General features: G+C 34.0%; 2 protein-coding genes across 2 annotated transcripts; both read left to right on the plus strand.

The window, feature by feature from the left end:
- Positions 1-231: 231 nt before the first annotated feature.
- On the plus strand, positions 232-4,793 carry LOC145639575 (U-box domain-containing protein 33-like). The gene is made up of 9 exons (XM_081690852.1): positions 232-399; positions 782-903; positions 1,098-1,202; positions 1,900-2,053; positions 2,363-2,500; positions 2,718-2,793; positions 2,959-3,167; positions 3,557-4,249; positions 4,328-4,793. Exons 1-9 carry the CDS (start codon positions 298-300, stop codon positions 4,517-4,519), a joined length of 1,791 nt encoding a protein of 596 aa, XP_081546978.1. The 5' UTR covers positions 232-297; the 3' UTR covers positions 4,520-4,793.
- A 570-nt stretch (positions 4,794-5,363) lies between these two features.
- Positions 5,364-11,304, plus strand: LOC145639574 (U-box domain-containing protein 33-like). Its single transcript, XM_081690851.1, has 8 exons — positions 5,364-5,740; positions 6,468-6,589; positions 6,739-6,860; positions 7,175-7,279; positions 7,955-8,255; positions 8,943-9,449; positions 9,550-10,257; positions 10,427-11,304. The coding sequence occupies exons 1-8, from the start codon at positions 5,539-5,541 to the stop codon at positions 10,607-10,609; spliced, it is 2,250 nt and encodes a 749-aa protein (XP_081546977.1). The 5' UTR covers positions 5,364-5,538; the 3' UTR covers positions 10,610-11,304.
- Positions 11,305-14,667: the final 3,363 nt, after the last annotated feature.

A 14,667-nucleotide genomic window follows, 5' to 3' on the forward strand; every position in this document is an offset into this window, starting at 1 on the left:
TCAGAATTAATTACAGGATTACAGAGCATGCATTAAAGAAATTATGGAGAATAAAGTATACATAGCAATTGGGAAAAACAATAATTTTTTAAAGGGAAGACAAATCATACGATTTGTTTTATTCATGTTCATGTTCCTACCAAAAGATGTTCTCCTAGAAGTAATTATGATTATCTAACCTTTTTTTTTTTTTTTTTTTTTTTTTTTTTTTTTTTTTTGTTCATATCAAATTCGCATATTTACCAGAATTTGAATTTTGCTGTTGATTTTATTGTAGAGGATTTTCCAGCTTCTGTGATGGCAATCAGAGAAGTCGAGGACAAATTGTATAAAGAATTGGAAAGACAAGAGGTGGAAAATATGTTAGATAAATATGTTCAGATAATTAAAAGTTTTCAGGTATAAATCGTATGATCCTTTAGTTCCCTCATGATAAACTATTTTATTATGTCTCGGGCGATGTCACGGGTTGTTGTTGCTCGCTTCATTGGATGAGTGACCGGAATTTTTTTGTGTTTCTTGGATGTGTTAGTAAAGATGTAGCAGATTTTATTAAACTAGTGTAATTATTGTAACATACCTTAAATATGTGATTCTGTTAAAGATGCATTAAGAATAAGTTTGCAACCAAAAAAATTGTCCAGAAAATTGACCAAACCTACTACATTGTTGTGTGAATGGCTCTTTCCATCTACCTTATGCTGTTGTGTTTATTTGTTTTATCCCATCTTCTCTTAGTTCCTGGTTTATCTAGTAGTCATTTATGTGCCCGTTTTTGCAGGTTCCGTCTGAAAAAATCTATATCGAAAAGGAGTCTGTAGCTGATGGGATTTTGGAGCTCATATCTCAGTTAGGGATACAGAAATTGGTTATGGGTGCAGGACCTAACAGCAGATTTGTGGGGTATAAATACATTTTTTGATATTGTATATTTATATGTACTTTCATATTTTGTGTCTGTTATTTTACAGTTTTTGATTAAGTGTGACACCTGATGATATTAGTGACCTAATTCTATGCAGTATGCTCTGAGCAAAGACAGATAATCTGTATATATTGTACGTGTTTTGATACAATTGCCCTGATATCTATTGCAGGAGTTTAACAAAACCCGCCTCACAAAAGTCTAACTACGTGCTTCAACATGCTCCTGATTTCTGTCATATCTTCTTTGTATCTGAGGCTCGTCTAATCTATACAAGGTATATGCACTAATTAGAAAATAGTCTTACAATCTGTTCATTACCTTATAGACCTGGTTTCATTTAAAATCACCGTGTCTACTAGCTTCAAATCTCTTGAATTGACTTGTTTGTATGATATCACAAATATAGTTACTGGCTACAAGATTGATATCGAGGAGGGATTCTTTGGGTGATAGATTAGGTATTCTCTTGCAGATAGGTTGTGGATTATTTGCTTGTATTAAGTTGTATTTCAAAGAAGCATAACATTATATTCCTCTGTTCAGAATCAATTGTTACTTTGTCTTAATCTTTCATAATTAATGAATGTAGAAAATCTCCCTGTTTTAATGAATGTATCATATTTTTTTGAATAGCCAATACCCCATTACTTGATTTAAGATTTGCTTTTGATTTTTACGAATATCCTGAACGAGCATATTTGACTATTAATACTGATGGAGTGAGTATATATCATTAATGCCTGTTCGTGTATGTGCTATATAAAAGCTAAGATTTTATTTCTACCATAAGCTTTGCTTGTAGATTAGTAAACTTGCAAAAAATTTGGTCAAAGATGCCAAGAAATCATGAGAAAGGTTTCCAGCAATAGCAACAGCATGCTTTTACCTCTGATTAATGTGATTGGTTCTAGTGGCATGCAAATACAATCTTTGAATATATGTACTAATTTTTGCAACATGGGGGGATATAGGGAAGGTGTGAAGCAACTGAATCAACATCTGAAAGGAAAAGAGTTAAACAGATTGAGTTACACATCAGTTGATTCACCTTCAGCTCATAGCTCATCAGAGTCATCACCACCATCTCAAAACACACAGCATGTTTCATCACCTACTAATGTACTGGTAGGCATTTGGCCCCTGTTTTTATGCATCCTACATTATTGAAGTAGTAAAAAACCTTTAATCTACCAAAACTTTATGATCGGCATATTTCTACCTTATTATCACTTCTGAGTTTGATTTGGTAGATTGAGATGTCAACTGTTGAAGACCTAAATTTTGGTGGGTTGGAAAATAAAGGAATAGACCTTTTTTGGCACAGTCCCTAGTAACTTGTGCCAAATCTCTCTCAAAGTAGTAACTTTTTAGTAACTGGAGTAATGTTTTTATTAAAATTCTTTGAAGCTCCTGACCCTTTTTCTAATTTTGTAGCCAAATATCATAAACAATTATCCTTGTGATCAACTCCGGCAAGCCTTAGCAGAAGTTGAACTAGCAAGACATAAAGCACATGAAGAATACAAGAGACGACAGCAAGCTGAGGAAGAGGCCGTTAAGGCACTTCACAAGGTAACTTTTAAACAGAATTCTACAGACAGAGGGACTAACAGTCAGGATTTTTTTTGTCTAGACATGTACAAATTTGTACCAAATCAATCTCTCTGATGAAGACATTTAGCTTAAAATATATCCCATTGCCTGTAAAGAAGTTTGGAGAAACATTTTAAAAATTTACTTTCCTTAAAGTGCATCATGGTTTTGTTTTTAACCACTTATATATATGCAGCTGAAAGCAGCTGAAGATGAGCTGGCTATGCAGTTCAAGATAATTAAGGTTTTGAAGATGTTTTCCCAAGCAGCTGGTGAGTTCTCATCCCTTGAAAGACTTATTTGAGGTCTGTGTTCTCGAGGGGGAGGAAATGGAAGAGAAAATGCTCTTTGTAGAGAAAGTGCTAAAATAAATGAAGCAGTGCCATAAAGTGCAAATGGATTATGATGATACTAATGATGTTTGTATCTATATGCAGATAATAATGCTGCTGAAGTGTTATGTTCAAATGTTTTAAAGTTTTCCCAGTTAGATATCAAGGCAGCTACAATGTTCTTTGATCCATCATTGAGAATTCAGGAAGGAGATTATGAAAGTGTATATAAAGGCTTTCTGCATAACACTGAAGTGGCGATAAAGATAATTAAACCTGATAGCTTGCAGGGTATCGCAAATTATAAACTAGAGGTAACATTATATAGTTACTCTCTATATTTGTCATGCTTCATCTGTGCATTGTTTGATAGAAAGTTTGGTTTTGATGATAAGTAACAGTGTAATCATTTCTTCAATTCTTTGGAACGCTAAACAATATCAGAAGTAAATATGTATTACAAAAATAAATTTTGGGAATTTTGCAATATTGCTCTTGTGTAGAAATAGGAACATGATCCTTAAGAAGGTAAGATGCATAGAACATGGGTTCAAGTCCATATAAGGTAGAGGATGAAAAAACCATCGATATCTCCTCTTCCAATCAAATGACTGGAATTTTGACTTACCTCTGCATAAATTGTACTTGGTTGAACAATTTGGAACTATGAATAATCTATACATAAGCTGTACTTTTCTTTCAGATTGATGTATTAAGCAAGCTGCGTCATCCAAACCTGTTGACTCTCATTGGTGCAAGCCCAGACCCCTTGGCTCTCATCTATGAGTATCTTCCCAACGGAAGTCTTGAAGACCGACTGATTTGCAAGGACAGTACCCACTCGTTATCCTGGCAAACAAGAATCCGTATAGTCACTGAACTGTGTTCAGTCCTTAACTTTCTTCATTCCATCCAACCTTGCAGCATCATACACGGTGACTTAAACCCAAAAAATGTACTGCTTGATGCCAATTTCAGCTGCAAGCTAAGTGGACTTGGTTCTTGCCATATTATTGCAAACAACAAGAAGACCCCCACAGAAGAACATCTTTCCCCTAAATATGATGTATATTCATTCGGTATCATATTATTGCGCCTGTTAACTGGAAAACCTGCCTTGAATATACTGAAAAAGGTTCAGCGTGCTCTACAGGAGGATAATTTCTATAGGATATTAGATCCTTCTGCTGGTGACTGGCCGGTTGTACGAGCAGTGCATCTAGTTCAAATAGCATTGAAGTGCTGTGATGTCAAAGCAAAAGACCGACCAGACCTTGGTTCAGAAGTATGGAAGGTGCTTAAACCAGTGATGAATCCTACTAGTAGCTTATCAAGCCCTCTTCAGCTTGTCAGTGGAGACCAAGTGCCTTCCTATTTCATTTGTCCCATTTTTCAGGTTTGTTAACTTCATAGATTCCAGACATTTCAATCAAACTGTCACAAATATATTTACGTTGATAACGTACTTGTGTAGGAAATAATGCGGGATCCACAGGTTGCTGCTGATGGATTTACATATGAAGCAGATGCTATTAGAGGGTGGTTTGAGGGTGGCCATGATACTTCACCGATGACTAATCTTAAACTTGATAGTCTTAACCTTACTCCTAACCGCGCCCTACGATCAGCAATTCAAGAATGGCAGCAGACGCACCAACTTGAGTAATTCATGTTCATATGTTGTATGTACACCAAAAGGTTTATGAAATCCCATCATTTTGGGTTCTGGTTGGATTTGCTTCAAGTAATTTCGGTTTAATCCAATCTTGGATTCAATTTATTTTGGGTTTTGGATGGATTTATATCGATATATTTTGGGTTTGAGGGTTTATTGGATTGGGGTCAAGTTTTGACTCTTGTATTGCTGGCCCAGCTCAAATTTGCAAGTACGGAGTACTTGTTATAATTTATAACCTTGATAGTCACGGCTTATAAGCCTAAACATATGGTTCAAGGAGCATACAACTCAAATTTAATATTCATCGTAACATTTACATTATCCAACTCAAATTTAATATTCATAGTAAGTATATGAGCATAAAATAAACAGAACTCTCTATTTCCCCATACACTTCACTTAAAATCGAGTTTACTTGATTGGGTCAATCGCACTAATGCAATTGTTATCATGTCGGATGTGGGTTTGATTTGGCTTGCGTAGGTTTGGTTTGGTTTAAATAATCAAATTTAAATCATGTGTCGAGTATCCTCAAATTGGCTGTAAATAAATTAAATCTTTCGCATTTTAAAATAAATGGTAATTATCAGATTGATTCAACTTCAGATTGAGAATTCACTTTCTCAAATTCATTTGGGTGAGTTGGGCCAAACTTCAATTAATTTCTCGAGTCAGGTCATCTTTTGACAGCTCTATTTGAATTCAAATAAAAAAAAAAAAAAAGCCACGAAACTAGCGAGCCCATTTCAATACCATACCATGGTACCAACAGTCCAACACCTTCGCACTACTGTACAGTTACTTATTTATTGTCTAAACTTTCAGACTTCAGTTGACTGAGTTGGCAAAGAATATTGGAAAAGAAAAAAAATACCAATGACTTGACCTTGTATAATGATTCTTTCCCAATAATATATTCTTCTCAATTTGGCTTAGAATTAATTGGGGTTTTGATCAAATTTTCTTAAAGTATAATTTAAAGGGTTGAGTTAATTTCCAAAAAAAACATGGATTTGATAGTTGTTGAAGATGATCATGGCAGTTATTCAAAACCCATAACTTCCATGAAAGAAGAAGAGAAGCTTTACGTTGCAGTTGGAAAAGAGGTGAAACAAAACGAATCCCTTTTATCTTGGGCTATCCAGAATTCCGGTGGTCGCACAATTTCCATTCTTCATGTTCATCAGCCTGATAATTTCATCCCTATTTGTAATTTCTTCAATTCCCATCATTTTTATTATTTATTTCTTATAATATGGATTATATTATTGTTATTGATAAATTTTGGTGGGTTTCCTTGTACTATATATAAGTACTTTTATATGGATTATTTATTATACAAGAGTTTTTAGTTTGGTTACTATTTTTCCTTTGATCAACTGTTTTGTTCAAGTTGAACTGGAAATAGGAATTGAAATGTTTTTGGTATAGTGGGTTGAGGTTTTGCATATTAGAGTATCGTGTCGTGTCGTGTCGTGCCTTGTAATTGGCTGTTTATATAATTACATAGTGGTCGCCTGCAAGGCTGTAACTTGAAGTTGAGTAAAGTTTAAATTTTTTGATTTGGTGCTTTTTATAGACTTGTGAACTTATATGGGTTTTTTTAACCCAAAAATAATAAGGAATTTGAGAATTGTGTCATTTTTTCTAGTTTAGTCTACCAATCTACTTACTGCTGTATAAGGAAGAGCTCTTGGCTTATGGGTTCATCCTATAATTATCTTATAAATGTAGAATGCAGCGTTGGACCAATTACTTAGAAATTATTACAATAGTGTGTTTAGGATAAAATTCCTGATGAAGAATGCATCTTTTTTGTGTTTCGGAGAATAGGTTCTTCTTGAATGGATTAGCTTGTAACATTAGATATGATCATATAAAGAGGCCATATATGTTTATTTACTGATGAAATTTCTCTATTTATGTTAACTTGTAGTGGGTGAAAAGTTCCACTGGAGCTCCTTGAAAGAGCAGGAAGTCAAGGCATATCGAAGAATTGAGAGACAATTTATGCTTAAAACTTTAGATGAGTATCTTCACATCTGTCACCAGTTTGGGGTAATCATTTTCTTACTTGATGATTTGTTCGGTCTTACATACTTCACTCCTGCTGCTGTTCTGCAAACTAATGATTTCTAGAATAAATCCGATTGCAACTTTATTTATTGACTTTTCGGCTTCAATTTTGTGTTTTATTTTTGTTGTAGGTGCAAGCAGAGAAGCTCCATATTGAGATGGATTCAGTTGAGCAGGGGATCTTGCAGCTTATTGCTGAACACAATATTGAAAAGCTTGTGATGGGTGCTGCGCAAGATGACTGCTATCAGATGTATGTGTAGGAGGTTAATTTGGTTTTGTTTGGTTTCATGTTATTGCCAACTGTGTGTAAATTCTTGACTGGTGAGGAAGAATTCTCATAATCAATTTGTTACTGTAACAATTTTCATGTATAGCATTTTGCTAATTAACTCCTTGCAGAATAGGCAATACAAGTTCATAACCTTACTTTGTAAATATTGGGTTTTTAGACATACCATGTGTATAAAGCCAAACAATCACTTTAATTGTATCTGGTCAAACTTGCATTACTTGCGAACAAGACCGTTGTTTGTGATTCTAATTATATTGTCTTAAAATCTGTAGGAAAATGATGGAGCCGGTGTCAAAGAAAGCAATTTATGTGCAGCTGCATGCACCTGCAAAGTGTCACATCTGGTTTATCTGCAAGGGACATCTGATCCATCAAAGGTATACACCATACATGATACTCCTTTCTCTAAAACGTTGGACTTTCTAGATCTATAAGCTGTAGCACCAGCTGCAAGACCTCAATATTTACTGTCTAGATAAGTACTATTGTTTATATATAACACAGCTTTCAGAGTGTCTGTAGAAATTTTGTCAAGAGCTTCACAATTGGGAATGTTTGCTTGGCTAGGTTTTAGAGGATAAACCCTTCTTGAATATGATTTTTCTTAGGGTGAAAAGGATAGCTAATAGTTTTTTCTTTCAACAGGAAGCGTCCTGCTCTGGGATTGCAGATCTTTATGCTTTTGGGTGTCTGATTATCTCAGAATTGTTTACATGATTGGCCCTTGTTTTTTTTGCACCCAAACTTGTGATTGAGCCCTTGGCTTTCTGTATGCTTAAAGTTGTAGGCTTCCTGACCCATAAAAAAATTCTGATTTAAGCTGTCTAGTGAACCCCGACAAGGTGATGAATCTAGGAGAGCTCAAATGGACTTGACCATTGTATAGTGTTTGCTTAACTTTTGGGATGCTTAGAATTTTATAGGAGCTTAGCATGAAAGCAGGTTGGCACTAATTAATATTTTTTCCCCAATGGCTGTTGTATTTGTTTCTGATGTTGTACCTGAATTTATCAGCAGTTGGGGTACTGATCTGAAGCATTTACTTTCCTCAGGAAGTTTAGTTCAGAAGAGAGAATTCATGCTCAGAACGAGAGGTCCATTAACTCAAATTTCCTTTCAGTGAATGGTCAAAGCAATAAGTCTATAATTGGGAAAAAAGAGTTAATTTTTGGTGAAGGATCATCTCAATTTGATACAAGTAATGGGAGATTCACTGATCTTTCCTCTATGGACAACATCAAAACTCATGTTTCTTTGCCTGAATTTGATCTAGAAGCTAATTGCTATGACTGGGGTGAATTTTTAGAACAGAATCATCAACGTCATTTATCTTCTTCTCATTCAGATGCACAGGTATGTACAACAGTCTAATTTTGTTAAAGTTTTGTTATGTGTCATATGGTTTGTTTGGCCGGGACACTTATTACTTATTAGGGATGCTTTTGGCCATCACAAAGTGATAATCTTGTCTATGGCACACTTGTTCTTTTATCAAATATTCTGCTAGCTGTGGGTTTTATGACAGTTGCTGGGAACTGGTCTGAACCATGAACAAGCAGTTTTGAAGTAAACCGTGCTTAAGACAGAAAATTTAAGGCAGACAGTTGCTGTAGATTAGTTCAACTGCCACTGCACTGAAATTAGTAGATTTGTTTCTGTTTTGATGTATTGTAGTGACTTTTATTTTGTTTAATATACGGTTCTTTTGGACCAGAATATGGTGTTGTATAACTTAAACATTCTGACATGAGGTCTCTTTGGTCCTTGATTGTGATGATGCTTGATAGAAGGTTTGAAAGCGATTTCAATATTTGCTTTGCATGGTACTTTATCACTTTTCTTTAATTTTCTCCAGCAGAAAGCTCTAGTTTAAAATATCCATGCCTAAAGGTTTTTTGAAGTATTACCATCTGTTTATCATTGATTTACTTGCTTAAATGTCTAATATTTGAGATGACTAATTGTTTGTCACTAGTGTTTAAGCTTAAACTTCTCTACACCTTTCACCATTTGCCAGTCACCTGGCTGCTGATTTTACAGGAAATATCATCAGGAGCATATGCAGAGGCAGAGAGAAAATGTAAAGAACTTGAGGAAGAACTTGAAAAGTTGAAGAATGATCGAGACAAGCTTAGGGAAAAATACCAGGATGCAATGGATCAGAATTTAGTGTTGGAAGGCAAAGTTGCAAACTACGATCAAGTACTGAAGGAATTAGAGGAAGGGTTTATTTCTAATGTAGAACTGCTACAGGTTTGTGAGAAAGATCGCGATGACTTGAAGATTGAACGTGACAGTGTCCTCAAGACAGCTGAAGAATTGTTAAATCAATCTGCTGAAGCAGCATCCAAATCTGATGACCTCAGGTTCTTCACCACATTCACTTTTGCAGAGATTGAAAGAGCAACTAATGACTTTGACCCATCATTTCAACTATGGGAAGGCGAGAATGGAAGCATTTATAAAGGAGTTATCTCCCACACACAAGTAACTATAAAGATGTGGCGTCCTGAGGGCCTGCAAGGTCCCCAAGAGTTTCATCGAGAGGTATTTTACTAGTTTTATTATCATATTTTGAACACTTTTGGATCTTAAGCCATGCCCGTTTGTTTATTTATTGAAATCCTCTTACACTGTTATGTACTAGGTTGAAATATTGAGCAAGTTTAGACATCCAAATGTGGTAACTCTTATGGGAGTTTGCCCTGAAGCTTGGGCTATTGTCTATGAGTTTCTCCCCAATGGAAGTCTTCAAGAAAGATTAAACTCTACAGGGGATACGGATAATATTCCTCTTTCATGGCAAACTCGAATAAGGATCGCCACTGAACTATGTTGTGTTCTAATCTTTCTTCATTGCCATGGACCTGAAAGAGTGGTTCACGGTGCTCTAAACCCCACCTCCATTTACCTTGACTCGAACTTCACATGCAAGATCAGTGACTTCGGAACTGAGTTGTCTAACAGTTCCTCGTATACAGATCCTGAGTATATTATGACAGAAGTGGCTACACCTGCCATGGATGTTTACTCTTTTGGATTGATATTGCTGGAATTTCTGACTGGAAAACCAGCTTCTGATATAACATATGAATTGGAAGACGCTTTGAATGAAAACAGTTTTGATACCCTCTTGGATTCTTCAGCAGGAGATTGGCCATTTGTGCAAGCTGAGCAATTGGCTCGGCTAGCATTGAGATGTTGTGAGGAGAATGCAAGTGATCGGCCAGATTTGGAGTCTGATGTATGGAGGATCCTGGAGCCAATGAGAACTTCCTGTGGGGGTTCAACGTCGTACCATCTTGGAGATGAACATCGTCAAGCTCCATCTTATTTCATTTGTCCCATTTTCCAGGTATATCTAATTTTACATACCTTGATAGACACTCAATTACATCAAAATATGTATCAGGGTTCTGTTTTTGTTATTTACAATCCGAGTAAGGAAACTGTTGCTCCCTTTAATTTTAAGATATAGATTTGTTTACATGTCTTATGGACAAAAGTTGTGGTGCTACTCTCAGGAAGTCATGAAAGATCCACATGTTGCAGCGGATGGCTACACTTATGAGGCGGAAGCATTACAAGGGTGGCTTGATAGTGACCATGATACGTCCCCCATGACTAATCTACAACTCGAACACTGCAATCTCGTTCCCAATCATGCCCTTCGTTCTGCCATCCAAGAGTGGAGGCAGCGGCATTGACTCTCAGGCTCTCTGCAACACTCAAATTGCCTTCCTTAAAGCATATTAGACAATAGCAGTGATGAATTTATTCTTCTTTTTTGTATTCTTGGGTGATCTAGTAAGTTTGTAAATTGCTAAGACTATAAGAGTGTGGGATGGAAATCTAAAAATGGAGATTTTGTAGATGTATTAAAGTATTTCAGTATTTGTATATGATAAGAAATAAATTCCAAATTTTCCCTGTTAGAAAAAATAATGTTAAATTCAAGTTGAGGTATTGTTCAAAACTTCATATCATTCATAACTAAATATTGTGATTTGTGACTACGATGAGCAGTGACAGATGTAGAATATTTAGTTTCAGTGGTGGGTGTAGAGTTTTTCATTTGGAGGAGCTGAAGAGCACTTGATAAAAATAAAATAAAAAAAAAAATAAAAAAAAAAGAAATAAATAAAGAAGAAATAAGAGAAAGGCTTGAACCTAAGACCTTTGGCACAAACTCCCACGCTCCAATCACAGCTAAATATTGTGATGAATATGATTTTCAATAAAGATATCGAGTTAATCCAAATTTTCAAATTATGAATGTTAATTAACTTAGTTAATTAAAGCATTGAGAGATGGCGCTCAAAATAAATTTAAATTAATTTTTAAATTTAATTATCAAGATTTTAAATAAAATTTGAAAAATAATACAGACTCCATACATAACATCAAGTATCAACCACAATTTCATAAAAAAAGACATGTAATCTGAAATCAAAGATAACGATAATACAAGTAATTTGGTATATTGTCGTTCTCAAAATTGGAAGATAATGTCAATAAATTAATATGGAATAGCTTATTGTCTTGTTGATGTAGGATATTCATTCCGTACATTGAAAGGACCTCAGCCCGTGCACTCTTTTATTAGTGGGTCCGTGCAAATAGTTGCTCAATAATTTTTATTATTATCTTGAGGCCTTATTTATCAAGAAAAAGAAATTAAATGCTTATAAGATAAGAAATATAAAAGTATTACTAAAATATTAGTAATAACAACACACAATCTTGTACAAAGGAGTAACATTTATACTATTATTAGTACCGTATAAGAATGTAAGATGATTACAGTAAATACTGGAGTAATAATAATTTTGTGTTAAACAACTATAAGACATGCATTTAGTGATTTAGTTGATGTTGTGACCACTTCAAATTCGAAGTATTCATATAAGATTATTGAGTAATGAAGTTTTGACGATGATCAAATAAATTATCATAATAGACACTTTTATAAACAACTAGAGTTATTCATTTACTTTGTAAATAGTCAAAACAAGATAAAAGGTTACTCAAATGAACTCATCAGATTACTTTTTATTACTTTTTTTTTAAAAAAAAAAAATAATTAAAGTTATTAATGTAATTAATGGAGTTTTTTTTTTCTTATGGATAAAATAAGGTTACTTTTATAAATAAAAGCGATTATTAATTATAGCATCGAGCCCTCAACGGCTACTCTGAAAAACAAATGGGAGGATAACATGAAATTGGTTATACACAAGACTTAAAGATTAGCTCAGTCTCATCTAAAGACTTTATTTCATTGTCACATCAGCTTTTTAGATTAAATTTAATTATTTTTCTAATTTATAATTATGTAAGGCTCCTTAAGACTCGATAAATTTTATCTCTTCAATCGCTCAAACTCATTTTTTACATATAAATTAAATTATTAAAGTTTTTTAAAAATTAAAAAATAATTAATTGAGTGGTAAATTGAGTCTGAAGTTGAGTCTTGAATTTTCAAGACTCCACTTCATATTTTATTAAGACCAAACTTCATAAATGCTTTAAAATAATAAAGTCTTGTCTTAAGACCACAAAATTAGAAAATGATGATGTCATCTAAAATCTTAAGACCTAGGGCTAATCTTCATAATTAAATGCATTGTATGTAATTTCAAGTCTATAAAATAAATCTCTAATCAAGTTTCTTCAAAGATGAATTATGAATTATCTGATTTTGATAGACGAGCCGCTTAATTTCACAAGTGGCTCATAATAAAGTACCAGTTACTCCTACATTAAGCTCTACGGTTCAGAGTACATGGACAATTAGACAGTACATACAGCTGCATGCATAAGATGAGTGCTATGGAAGTATGGACCATATGCAGTGCTAATTTAGGTATGCTCGAACGTGTACTACATATGATTGGATTATACAGTTAAAATACGAGGAAGTACTAATGAAGGTTTGATATGTATTTGCAAATACATATCAAACCTTAAAATGTTAAAAAGTATTGTAAGCACATGGGGGTGAGAGAAAGGAGGAGAGAGATTAGCAAGTGGGACAAATTTTTAAATGTACCACTAAAAGCTTATATAATATCATTGAATATGTAGTGATATTATTTCTATAAGTAGTTGGTACCACTAAATGAATATACAGTACCATTGAGTGAATATATAGTACCACAGAATGTTCAATGACACTATTTGATCATCTAGTGATACTATTAATCACCCAGTGGTACACTTAAATCCAGCACGTGGGGGTGAGAGAAAAGGAGGAGAGAGATGGGTAAATTTCATGCGAAATGTCTCAAATGCCCCTTAATATGTATATACAAGTACCTATCAAACCTCCCTTTGGAACTTGGAAGGCCTCTAGATTAACCGTGTTTATTTTGATATGTTTGCTAAAATTAGTTGTTGTATTAAATAATACAAGTAATTGAATTATTGTTAGTTACATGGTATAATAACTCTCGATTTTGCTCAACTATAGTGTCATGGTGAATATGTTACCATGTACCTTTGAAATGGTTGAGCTAATTAACTAACCCAATAATAGTACCCCGTACCCTAAAACTACCCATAGACCATAGTAGTGCAGTACTTATTACTCACTAGTCACTACTATGATATTTTAAACATACCCTAATCTTGATTAAGGGTCTATTCAATTCATAGTTAAGTACATAGTACTCCCAAATATTATTATTGTACCATAAAATAGTTGGAGAAGGTGGATTGGTAGGATGTTGATTGATTAGCTTGTAGATTAGACATGAATAAGGTCCCCATGAACCATGATTAACTAGTACGGACTCCTCCATTCATTAATTAGAGTAGGTTTTTTAATTTTTTTAATTTTTTTATTTTTTTTTGGGGGGGGGGGTGTAAGTAGTACCGGTATTCATTAATCATTATAGAGCTCCCTCCATTCCCTATTATTTGTCCCATAGTAATTTTATACAAAAAATATTGGGTGAGAGTTAAGTTGTGGTATCATGGTATGAGACATGTTTGTAAGAACAACTTAAAAAGAAAAATTGAGGACATGAGGCAAACATTGGAGTATACATATTGTGGTATACTAGTCATTAGAATGATCAATGTCAAGACTCTGTTCTTTTGAGCTATTATGCTCTACTGATTCTATTCTACTCTTTTACACCTGCTTTGTTTTGTTAAAATCTGATTTGCTTGCCTAGTTAGCTAGAAGCTCAAAAGAACAGGGTCTAACTCCACTTCCTCCGTCTCACCTAGAAAAACTTTTAAACTCTTGCAAAAGTTGTTTTGATTAAAAGGATACATTTTATCAGGCAAGAGAAATTAAAGTAGATAAACATGGCAATACTATACTCTTTATTCATTTTTCTTGTACCTTTCATAGTTTCATCTCTATACTCTAGAGAGTGTTTAAAATTTGACAGCAATTGTTTTTAGAGTATAAAAATGCTTTGTTAGCTATTATGGAGTAATAAGGAAAGAGTAATGACAAGGTACAAGGTAGATAACTTTTAAATTAATCAATCATTTAGCATTTCTCACATGTTAGTAGACATCAACTTTATATGGAGGTGGTATTCTCACTACACCACATATTGCAAAATTCAAAATTAAACACACATAAGTCCTATTTTGTACTTTTACAGATCAATAAATGAGTACTCCATTGAAAAAATTAAAAGAATAAGAGTAATTTACCCATTTTCTATGCTAGTTAATAGAGTTGAAGCAATTTAATTGCACTCTAACCCATTTAAAAATAAAAATAAATAGAATATAAGACTTT

The sequence above is a fragment of the Chenopodium album genome, chromosome 7 (assembly GCF_948465745.1).
Source record: "Chenopodium album chromosome 7, dcCheAlbu1.1, whole genome shotgun sequence".
NCBI lineage: Eukaryota > Viridiplantae > Streptophyta > Magnoliopsida > Caryophyllales > Amaranthaceae > Chenopodium > Chenopodium album.

What these genes read in the sequence shown, in the direction of transcription:
- LOC145639574 (XM_081690851.1), top strand. Translation starts at nt 5,539, where the DNA reads ATGGATTTGATAGTTGTTGAAGATGATCATGGCAGTTATTCAAAACCC. An exon ending in CTTCTCATTCAGATGCACAG is followed by an intron (nt 8,256 to 8,942) that starts GTATGTACAACA and finishes CTGATTTTACAG; the next exon opens with GAAATATCATCAGGAGCATA. An exon ending in CCCAAGAGTTTCATCGAGAG is followed by an intron (nt 9,450 to 9,549) that starts GTATTTTACTAG and finishes GTTATGTACTAG; the next exon opens with GTTGAAATATTGAGCAAGTT.
- LOC145639575 (XM_081690852.1), top strand. Translation starts at nt 298, where the DNA reads ATGGCAATCAGAGAAGTCGAGGACAAATTGTATAAAGAATTGGAAAGA. An exon ending in CCTAACAGCAGATTTGTGGG is followed by an intron (nt 904 to 1,097) that starts GTATAAATACAT and finishes TATCTATTGCAG; the next exon opens with GAGTTTAACAAAACCCGCCT. An exon ending in CCGTTAAGGCACTTCACAAG is followed by an intron (nt 2,501 to 2,717) that starts GTAACTTTTAAA and finishes ATATATATGCAG; the next exon opens with CTGAAAGCAGCTGAAGATGA.